The sequence below is a fragment of the Poecilia latipinna genome, unplaced genomic scaffold (genome assembly GCF_001443285.1).
Source record: "Poecilia latipinna isolate Pla-1442-1.1 unplaced genomic scaffold, P_latipinna-1.0 Scaffold1219, whole genome shotgun sequence".
Lineage (NCBI taxonomy): Eukaryota > Metazoa > Chordata > Actinopteri > Cyprinodontiformes > Poeciliidae > Poecilia > Poecilia latipinna.
The window spans coordinates 9,355-21,217 of NW_015113835.1; the positions used below are offsets into that span (position 1 = coordinate 9,355).

The 11,863-nt window shown below is 39.4% G+C and overlaps 1 protein-coding gene across 5 annotated transcripts in view; it reads left to right on the plus strand.

Annotated features, from left to right (window-relative positions):
* The first annotated feature begins 705 nt into the window (after positions 1-705).
* The window catches only part of bsna (bassoon presynaptic cytomatrix protein a), a 103,894-nt gene continuing 92,736 nt past the window's right edge, over positions 706-11,863 (plus strand). For 3 of the 5 annotated variants that reach the window (XR_001427623.1, XR_001427624.1, XM_015053957.1), the window contains exon 1: positions 706-1,435. Coding sequence is in view for 1 of the 5 variants with exons in the window: in XM_015053957.1 (XP_014909443.1) it covers positions 737-1,435 (699 nt within the window). In the remaining 4 variants the exon portion in view is untranslated. The remainder of the gene's footprint in view (positions 1,436-11,863) is intronic. The other 2 variants (XR_001427626.1, XR_001427627.1) reach the window with 1 other exon arrangement.

Here is an 11,863-nt window from a genome sequence, read left to right on the forward strand (position 1 = left end):
CAAAAAATAAAAATTAAAAAAATCGGAATTGGGTCACTTTATTCTGCAGTGTGAACGCACCCTTAGTTTATTCCACTTGGCGTTGCTCTTGTTCTACGCTTTATAGAAGTCTTTAGCCAGCTAGCAATGTATGGAGAACGTCTCGACGCGTGACGTCGTTACTGTTTCTACTTGTCACAACAGCACGGCGGATGACGAACAGCCCGGTAGCAGTCGCCTTTCTCTGTGTTTGATCGTGGCATTTGTTAATGGTAGAAAGTACCGAAATGGTGACTGCAGGGAAGGGCAACTGGTACCGGACTGTTCCATCATCTGTAGTGTGCATGAAGTCAGTGTAGCTTAGCCTAGCAGCGAATGTCAGCCATGACGAAGAACGGCGTGCGGGACTTCATTCAGAGGTCCGCTCATCCTGTGGGCCGCACTAATATTATACTTTCATATCACGGTGGGGGACACGAGACATCGTCCTGCGGGCTGCGAGAATGAGACCTCTGCTTTAAATCTTGTTATTGCTGGGGAAAATATATTCTTTTTTCATTACCAGATAACTACTAAATACTTTTGAGATTTGTAGATATAAAGTGTCAGGTGTAAGAAAACATAAGGGTGTAAATACTTTTGAAAGGCGCTGCAACATAATTAGATGTGACTTCAGAGAATTGACCCAGATATCAAGGCTATCTTTTGAGCATGAATTCTCTTTTGCTTTGTCTCTTTCAGAGGTCCAACGGGCCCAATGGGTAGTCCAAAGCCAGGAATGCAACAAGGTGGACATGGCGGAGGAGGGATGGGAGGAGGAATGGGTGGAGGAATGGGAGGTGGGGGGATGAGTGGGATGGGAGGAGGAATGGGAGGAATGGGAGCAGGCATGGTAGGAGGAGGTATGGGGGGGATGGGTGAAGGTATGGGAGCAGGAATAGGGAGTGGGATGGGAGGAATGGGCGGAGGAGGTATGGGGGGAATGGGCAGTGGTGGAGGAATAGGGTCCAGAGCTGGAGAGCCGTATCGTCTGGCTGCTCATGACAGCCCAACCTCCCCTCGACACATGCAGTCCAGCCAAGGGTCGGGCATGGGGCAGGTCTCAGGATCCGGCCATGGGGTGGGTCACACTGCAACTGGCTCCAGCATGGCAGGCCATGGTGGCCAAAGTCCCGGTCAGCATGCCTCCCGGCGAAACCTCCAAGTCGACTTCAGTGGCTCAGGTGGTTCTCGGACGGGCCGGTCTCCTTCGGTGTCTCCTGACCGCGGCGTGACTCCCACCTCGCCCTACTCCGTGCCGCAGATCGCACCCATGCCAAGCAGCAAACTGTGCCCAGTGTGCACCACCACAGAGCTGTGCAATCCACCGGCGGTGCCCAACTACAACACCTGCACCCAATGCAAGGCCACCGTGTGCAACCAGTGCGGATTCAACCCCAACCCCCATCTCACCGAGGTAGGTCACAGTAGACAAGGATATGCATGTGGGACAGGGTTCATCTGTGAGTGCAGATGACCCTGTCCCATTTTATGATCATTTATGACAAAACTGAATCTACTAAGCAAACCTGAGCAGATATTTATTATTAACCCGTTAAGCAAAAGATAAAAACAAACAATCAATGATTGAGAAATGTTAACATGAGGCAGGCTGGATAAACACTGCTTTGCTTTGCCGACTTTGTTCACTGTGCCAGCAATCTATTTTTTACTCTAATGAGCCTTAATTGAAGTAAGTGAATGAACTGAATGAATCAGTAAAGTGTAAAAAAAAAGAAAAAAAAAAGGAAAGGATGAAAGCCTCTTTGTGTGCATTTGTGATGGACTGCCAGTGCAAGGCCTCAGCAAGTGGCACTAATTGCATGCTAAAACTTTGTCAGATTCACCATTAACGTGCCAAGGCGAGAGATACAGGTTATGATAGTGTGTGGGCATGAAAACACTGCAGTACTCTGCTTTCAAACGTGAACAAAAAAAAAAAGTAAATTCAATTAAAAAGGGAAGTAGTAAGAATGTAGAAACTGATTTTTTTTATTTAAAAAAAAAGGAAATTCTGACAGAGCAATGATTTTATACAAAGACAAAATGGTCAAAATTTTTTTGTGGCTTTTACTTAACGGTGGACATTGCAAATAAACAAAGACAAAGAACGAGCATGTTGTGGCGTTCACATGTGGGCGATTGGCGGAAATCTCTCCTTGGCAACTGGCAACTTGGATATGCTAACTGTGCTAAATTCTCTAATTGCTTATATGAGATGCTACAGTGATTTCAGAATGTCAGTATCTGTCTTTGTTTTAAAATATTTGGAAAATCCTCTTCACCGGTGAAATTTCTCTCACACAGTGTGACATTGCCTCTTCTCTCAATATTCATAATGCAACGCTCACTGCCAAAAAGGCTGGGAAAAGCATTTACATTTTTTTTTTACACTGTTTGATGTATTTCATTCCAGATTAAACAAATAAATCTGAAAAGGAACAACAAATACCTAACTGAGGTGCAGAATTATGGACTTCAGGATCAACATGAGAATTTCCAGACAGTTACAATGTTTGACACTTTAGTTTTATGATATTAAGTGACCTTTGTCAACTGTGGTAATCTAAAGATTTGTAAAAAAAAATATGAATGTTTAGGATTCATTTATTAGATCGCTGGTGTTTACCGTTCTTCAAAAAAAAAAAAAAAAAGAATATGAGCATGTAGCTTAAAATACAGATTGAAGCAACATTAAAAATGCATTCCTAATTGTTGCTGAAGGTTTTTTTGTGTGTGACTACATATCCCTAAAAGGAAACGTTTTCTTTGGAAAAAAAAAATAAAGCTCATTTTACATTTTGGGACCTCATTAATCTCTATTTCTGTTCACTTTAGGCAGCCTTTTCCTTCCTGAAGTTCTAAAGTAACAAGCATTTTATTTCAAGCTGCAGGTGTACTGCGAGCTGAAGATGTCAGTTTAGCAATTTAGGAGGATAAACCATGGATGTTGCAGCAGAACCGATGAATATGGATGAGGGACACTGAAACACCCACATGCCATGTATTTGCAAGTCATTTTCTAAAAGTTATTCAAACCTTGAAAAAGAACAGCTGGGAAAGTGGCTAAAAAAGCATTACTCCGAAGGTTTATGTGTGCATACAGAGCGTTGAATCCTTTGGAAGAGGGTTGCACGTTATCACCGTATTCTGATAGCATTAAATCTCAAAGGGTCTCTAGTGTTCAGCTTTTCAAAGCTGTAGAAAACTTTGAGGCAAAGGCTGTCTGTAGTAGGACTGAGTCTATTTTCACCTGTTGCTTTTGTGAGATTTTATTGCTTACAGTCATCAGAACATCATGTAAAATTACAACAGCTAAAGCAACCTGCTCGTGTTTTTGTTAAATTTTACAAACAACACCTGACCTGTAGATTCAAGACATGACATAAACAGAAACTGAAGATCCAGTTGAGTTAAACTGGCTAACAGATCTCAAAAACAACACATAATCTCAAGAAAGTCAAGAACAGATTACAAAAATGTATTTTTAACAGAGAGATAATAAAATTTTAGGCGTGAAAAATGTCAAAAAATACCTGTGAAACGTAAAAAGATGGTCAGCAGCTACAGACGGGTTTGAACGCTTTAACATAAGTCAAACTTTGTCTTGATAATTAAGAAAACATATAAAAGATGCTTGACATGCTATTTTAATATCATTTAAGTAAAAACAATTTTTCCAACGTTTTGAAACATATTTTTATTGTTTTTATACAAAAATATGTTTTTTTTCTAGGATTTAGCTAATAGAAATAATTTTTGCCAATTCTAAATGACCTAAAACGACACAAGTTTAGTTTCATATTGTCACTCAGGATCGAAAAAAAAAAAAAAATACATAATTTCTTCATGTCGTGAATAAATATGTGGCTTCTGGTATAATTATGATAAAGGTAAAAAATTATTCATGGCTATTAATAGCACTGTCGTGCCCAACGTGGTGTTTTCCACGTTTTGTGTCTCAGCTACACCTTTTGGCAGCACGTCTTCCTCCCAGCATCCTGTTTGTCGTTCAGCAGACTGTCTGCTAATTTTAGAGCCAGCAGGCACAAAGAGCTGCTCTGTCTATGTGCTTTTGATTAATTAGGTTTTGGGTGAAATCTGCAAACTGTGCTTATCTCTCCCCACCTCTCCGATCACGCCACGGTTCTTCTGTCACACACACAGAAGAACCGTGTGTGTGATACACGCACGGTTCTTCAATACAAGCAGTTTTAGGCTGCTTGTATTGAACAATTAGCAACACACACACAACACACAGTTTGTGCTTTACCATAGTTATTTAAGCGCCACATGGTTAATCATAAATACAATAAAATAAAATAAAATAAAAATCAGGGGAGCAGAATTCAAATTATATATCTAGTTTGGGAAATATTTTGGTTAAAAATGGTGCATTTTACCTGACATGCTGACAGAAGCAGAAGTCTGATTTTAAAATAAAATGATTTGTTATTTAAACAGATTGTTTGATAATCTAACACAAACTAAATAAACCAAAGGGGGGGGGGACGACAGACGATGCTGCAGACAGACCAGAAAATGAATGAATGATTTCCTCCACCTCACTCTTCTCTACTTCCTGTTGGGCGAATCATTAAAACTTGGCAGACATTCAGCAAACACAGGAGCCGTTCTTACGCTAACTAATGATTCAAATTACAATCAACCAGATGAAAAGGTGCAACATTTATCATGCTCATCATTAACATGCTGAACCACAGAAATCTGTCGGAAGGCATCACGGCAATCATATCCTCGTCCGCTTGCTCTTATTTTTATCTGAAAGCAGAAACAGCGTATGAATTACATGTTCAGGTGCCGCTGATTTTTCCTTGGTTATTTTCTCTTGTTCCACACCTCATTCTAGAAAGTGGGCTTATAAACACAGCAGCACAAAGTCAAGTGAAAAATGACTTGTAGAAACACCAGTAGAAAAACAAAATCAAGGGGATTTTTTTTGTTCTTGTTTTTTAGTCTGCAAAACAACTACATTTGCAGAGCTTGAGTCTGAAAGCTCCCACTGACATGTTGTTTGGTATTATTTTACAACAGACAAGGAAACCATGAACACTTAAAAATGAACTCAGAAGAGAGAACATTTGCCGCTTCCTAGAATTTCCTGGAGGTTCCAGGCGACGTGAGTTCATGGAGTTCAGACTGATTAATGCACCAGTTATGCACATATCGTCCATAAAGAGTCGTTCAAAGCTGGAGAGGCATATGAGGGTCATTATTTAAAACAAATGTAATTATTTTTGCTACTTGACTGTGTGCTGGGAAAACATTTCCTACTGTCAGCAGTCGCAAGAAGATGTACGAGTGACAGCTTTTTGCTGCAGGTTTCATATGTTTTAATGATCCACTGCTAACACTTTTTAACTTTATGCACTTTTTATTTCAGCTTCATACAAAAGGTTTAGTGAAATGGTGCAAAGTGTGTCCACAACTGAGAAAAAAATGTTGCCAAAAAAAAAAACAAAAAAACATAAGGCTCATGAATGTGAAATAAATGAATATTCTGTTGAACACCCCATCTTATCTTCGAAGCTCAGTTTTAAATATTACATATTAAAAAAATCATATATTTTTAAATAAATTGAGCAGTACTTTTGGACAGCTGCAGTTAATAAAAACAGACCCATTCAATATTATTGAAAAGTCACTTTATTTCAGAAATGTTATCACTAAAGCATAGTGTTGATGAACTACGCACAGATAAATGTTTGGAAGCCTTTTTGTCTGTCATGACGATCTTTTGCTTAGAGTTATTAAAAACATTTAAAATTAGAATATCATGTAAGACCAATTAAAAAAGCATTTTTAATAACAGAATTATAGCCTGAATGATGTTTAATGTGTTGCTCAATCGTTGCTCAAAAGACACTTTTTAATCTGACAATCGAGCCTCATCGAAACGCATGTCCAAATTTATTGAATATGATTCTAGTGTCCCACTGGAGCTCCATTGTTGAGAAACTATAAAAACACTTACTTATTATGTCTTTAAAACCTAAGCACAATCCGCTAATCCAGTAGGTAAAATCTCCATGCCATTTAATCACTTTTGGGATTTCAGTGCATCACAGGTATGTAGATTCACCAGCAAACAGGAACTTAATAATTCAACATTTGCTGGTGAATAGATGTTTCTTTTTTTTTTTTTGTCTGTAGGTTGCTTTTGTTTTATTACTCACAATCTTTCTGCAACAAAAGGTCTGCAAACATGCACAGCAGATTGATTCCTTCATTAAATAATGTACTTTCTATTTTTAAACTAAAGTCTATGGAGAAGAGAATAAGTCTTAATCCCATTATAGCCTGTAGACATTCTAAAATATATTGGGTCGTCTTTAACTTCCTGGAAAGACCATCCTAATAAATCTTTTTATCCTCAGGCAAATGAAAATTTAGCATAAATTAAAAACGTCCATTTTTGTGGCGCTAATTCGTAATGTGCAAGGATCAGGGGATCGTCGCTGACCAATCAGAGCAGACCTGACCTTTTTGGAGCGCTCTTCAACTCCGGCCCCTCCCCCTGCCACTTCCTTGATTTTACCACCAGGTAAACCATGAGGGCAATTAAAAAGCATGTTTTAATCTTCTGTTGAAGTCATTTATTTTGGGTGCAAGTTGTGGCTGTACTGCTGATTGCGGTCCTGTCCCTGAGCATCGTAATTATAATAACACAGAAATGACACTGTTGTAATTACCTCTTAAATTTCTCACTAGTGATATGATATGTTTATCATCATAATGTCAGTGTCATCAACGTGAATGTAAGAGGTTGCTGATGGAGACCATTTTCTCTGCGTGACCTTGGTTTCCTAAATGAGAGGTTGCATTTACATCCGTGCAACTGGAAGGTAATAATTACATTTCAGTCAACGTTGCAGCCTCAGATAATAATAAGAATGGTTGTTGTCTTCTGTAATAAAGTAAAGTCTGTTAATACGAAGCAAGCAAACTGGAGCAGCGAACCTCAAAATGAAACTAACTAGAAATATCAAGAGTTGTTGTCAATATAGGAAGTTGTTATTGCCACCCTCTTTGACAAATGCCTCCGAAAGCTTCCAAATAATTAACCGTCCTCCTCTGTAGTTGAGATAAAATCGTTCAGTGGACGAAAAGCCTCAAATAATTTAAAGTCTCAGTGCGTTGTCAGACCTAAAGTGAAGGCCCAACTCCAGACGTACAATAAAGTTTTATCTCGAGTGGCGAAAGCAATCATGAAAATAATAACACCTCTCAACCTCACTGAAATGCAGGTAGAGCAATTTTCTGCTCTCCAAACCAACTTGCAGACAAAAGATGTTTCTTAGCTCTAGAGACGGAGCAGCCATCTCTACCCTACGTGGATACATGGATGTTCTTCCTTTCCATCTCTTTTTTCTTCATATAATTTGTCTCCTTCATAAAATGTCTCCTCCTTTTTATAATTCTCCTAAGACCTTTTTGTCTCTTACATTAGTATCTTCCTGATTAGTGTTTTCCTCTCTTCCTTTTCTACTTCTGTTTAGTTTTTTGTTTATTTTTGCGAGTTAAGCATATGTCTGAGAGTAGACTGACACATCTCCACATTCCTGTACCAACCAGCAGACATTTTTTGATTTAAAAACCTACAATAGCTCATAAAAGGAGTCTTTTTACTCTGCAGATAAAAAAGACGCACGCACCTTGTTCTACCCTCAAATCTGCGTAATATAAATGTTTTTTGCCAATTAGATTAATGTGTGAAGGATTTTTTTATTTAGCAGGTCTGAGTTTGAGCATGTAACAGGAAGTCAGCCATCTTGTTTAGCTCTCAGTAAGCCATATGTGAGGACGTTCATCCACTGCCATCTGCTGATGTCATCGACGTGACAATCTGTACATTTTATTTAGGAGTAGAAATGTATTATTGGTTTTTGTGGGTCCATATTGGTTTACCGACAAACGGGCGAGATGTTCAAATTCTCTGTTTTTATAGCCTTTGCTGATGATGCAAAGCTGTTAGCTGTTCTATCTCTGTTCTGCAGCTCTTTTCTACATTAAGACGTGTACGTTGTCCATCAGTGGACCTAATCAGGGAACATCCTGACTCAAATACTCCTTCGACAGGCGTTAGGCTCACTGTTGAGTTGTGTTAAGACACACAAAAGGAGGGCAGAGCTGTGTTTCTTTATAGTTCCCTACGTCCATTTGTCTCAATTGCTTCACCTGTTTTCCTTTTTAATGTGACCACTGTTTCTCTGTCACTTCCATCCACACCTCAATTCATCTGCCCCTTCAGCTGCAGCACAACCAGTTAATTATACTCACCTGTCCACTGTTCCACTAATCACTCCTCCCTGCATGCATGTTATCTCTCATTCCCTCTGCTCGATGCTCTTGTTGTCACCGTGTTCACGTGTTCTTCGGCCCTTGCTGATGTTTCTTGTGCTCTGATGCCTTGGCTCTCCTTTTAAGTGAGATTTGAGCTTTTACTATTTTTATCAAACATGATTTTGCGACTCCTGTTTGCATTAGGGCTCCACATCTCTTCAACTGCTGACAGATGTAGACAACAGGAAAAGGGAAGTAATAAAAGATGTCACATGATGGTGGTGGGAGTCCTGAGAGACCACATTAAAACTAATCTATTGGAAGGAGGGAACGCTTACATGGTAGATTTGGGTATTTCAGGCCTTTATGTCTGAAAATAAAACCTTTATAGGCTTGTACTACCCAATGTTTATTTTCTGTCTCGGCATAGTTTAGTGCGCTCTTTGTTCTTGTTACTGTAACGTCTCAGAGAGCCACCGCTGGTTTGTTTAGTGGAAATTAAAGGAAAGTACTTGTGAGAAAACATTTTGCTTATTATTCTGGGATTTGTCAAATACTAGCATAAACTGACAGGCTCATTAATGCCCGCTTTAGATATTGAAGTAACTGTTTTCCAGAACCTTTACCAGATTTTATTTCTGACAGTGAGTCGACTCACTGGGACGAACTTGCCTAACCCCACCTTTTGAAAATGCTCTATTCTTTCCAATTAGATACACTGAAACTCTGCAGTGTTATTTAAATTTCTACTCCTATTTTTACTCCAATCTTTGTTCTTTTTCTTCATGAGACACAACTTGAGGTCTTACAATCTGTCTTCAGTTTGACAGGTGAATGTAAGTGGTTGCTATAGATACCAGGTCAGTGTCTGTGCACGTTTGAGACGGTGTAAGCTGAGCTGGTGAGACGCCTTCTGTGTTTCCATGTGGAAAGCACTCTGGACACGGGAGCTACTGTGTTAGCAACAGCAGCATCAGAGCCACAAGAGAACACACACTGTACATGGAGTCACCGTCACAAACAAGAGTGCAAAGTAACTATACAGCACAGAAAACACACTTCTTCCATTTAATGTTTTTAACCCTTTCATGCATGAATTATGATCCTTTGTGTCAGGATTTTTTTTCCAATTTTTTTTAATATTCTTAAGGCATAAAAAAAGATATAGGAAAAAAAAATTATTAAAAAAAAGTAATATTTTTTTTAATTTGTATTTGGAGAAAATTTTAATTTTCTCCAAATACAAAGTTATTTGAAAAAATACATCGTAGTATTGTTCTTTAGGGGTTATCTGATGTCACAATATTTTTTTTTTTTACCGGCAAGAGTCTTCTACAGTATAAAGAGGGACAGGGTCTGTCGGCCATATTGGATTTAACAAAAATTAGGTACCGACAGGGAATCTAACCACAGGGAATGGCTGAACAGAAACAAAAACCCAGAGAAAACAAAGCAATCACTGAACAGGACTTAGACCAACACAGTTAAACCCCTCCCCCAAAAAACCTCTGCATCTACATGATCTCTGCTATTCTAGTAACAAACACTAAAATACTAATATTGCCACTGTAGGTGACCATAATATCAATGCTGCCTGTTTAAAACTAATCACGGCGAAACAATGCCAGGTAGATTGTCTCCCAGACTGAGTTTGCGTTTTCATCTACATTGTTTAATGTTTCTTCTGAGCCATTATCCTTTTCAGCTTTCGTTTGAAGTTAAATGGAAACAGAAGTTGAATGGAGCCCAAGAATGGCTGAACTGTTGTTTCCCTTCCCTCTGTGTCATCGTTTCTCATAACCTCCTGATAGCCATCCCTGACAAATGCACCACAAATGGAGCTTTTAAAAATATTTGTTTTGCAAACACATGTTAATCTGTCGGCCCTGTTCACACTAACTGCTGGCAAGGGAGAGCTTTACAGTAGTGTACCTGGCTGCAGCCCGTTTGCTGTAATCCATTTCCCACTGAAGCGCAGGAGTTGGTGTGCCATCGTAGGCCTCTTCAGGATTATCTCTTAACATGGCCCAAAGGAAGTATCACAGTAACTGGCCTGCGCTTGTGCTGGTCCTTTGCCTGCTGTGTCCCTTTAACCTGGCACCAGCAAAAGGTGAGGCCGCTGTGATAACAAGAGTAAACAGAAACGGGAAGCAAAACCTGGTGATCGATGTGATTTCACTATAATACTTTTACTATTATGATTTAGCTTTTAATATTTAGCTCAACCTGTGTACAAATATAAACTGCACATTCGAGATTTTTATTTGCGCAAAAATGAACATTTGCAATCATGCACTATTCTGGGTTATTAAACGAATAAGAAGCCATCTCAAATTTTCCCCACACCCCATATATCGCAACTGTTTTCCGTTAGTAGTCCAATTCAAACTCTTTCCCTAATCCATAATATTCCTGCTTTTAACTCACATCTAATGAAGTTGACTTTCTCTTCTTTGCCTTTCCTAACTCTTCCCATAGGCGGGGCGGGATTAGATGGCAGAGAAATAAGAAGTCGTCTGTCTTTGTGTATGCTAGGGACCGGTTCTATTCTGGGAAGGTAGAGACAGGGAGAATTTAAGGGACAAGGGCTCTCCCTCCACATGCATTAACCATGAGAACAGAGCAGCAGAGAGGCTCCAGCCAGTCGACAGGAGAGGGGCAGAGGGAGAGGAAGACGCATCAAGGTGGCAGCACACATTTAGAGGCTCTCGCACATCCAGTGTACAAAAAACCCACCCACATTCAGGCACAGAGCTATTTAAGCACCTAGTCACATGCAAGCATAGGTTTGTGTGCACCGACTTATTTCACTTGCATGAATGCAAACCTTAACAAGAATGCAAGCTCATTAGTTCGCAAGAAGCTGATTTCAAACAGGTAATAGCGCTTTCTGGCACTCAGAGTTTCCGTCAGATAGGTGGCACGAGATGGAAAGTACGTAGTGTGAAAAGACACGATAAACAAAAACAAAGCAAAGACACCAGGCACACAGGTTTATTTCACATCACCTCATATTATCTCTCTGCTCCCTTTGCCAAATTGTGTTTTGTTTGTCCTTCAGCACTGCTTTCTGTGCGCCAAAAAAAAATTCAGCTTGAATATTTGCTGAAATTGCAGTTGATGCTAAAAAAGGAGACATGCGTGCAAGAGCAACTCTGGCATAAAGTCTGTTGCAGGCCTACATGAAGGCTGCTGATGTGACAGTTGTTGAGCCCTGATATCTTCCGCAAGTAGAGTAAACCACAAAAAGGTGTATTTTTTGTTTTAAGAAACTGTTCACTGTGTACTGTATCCAAACATTTTTATGGAGCAAAGGAAGTGTAGAAGAAGAAAAAAAATACACAAGCAATAAGGATGACAGAGGAATAGACAGGATTGTGAGGTGAGGATGGATTCCTCTGCAGAAGCATTGAAGTTTGAGGTATTCTGATGATGCAATGTAATATTATAATCGTAATTACACCAGACAAGTGTGAAAACAGAAAATGTTGATTTAAAAAAAAAAAAAAGACACATCCTTCTTGTTTCAAGGATTCCCTGC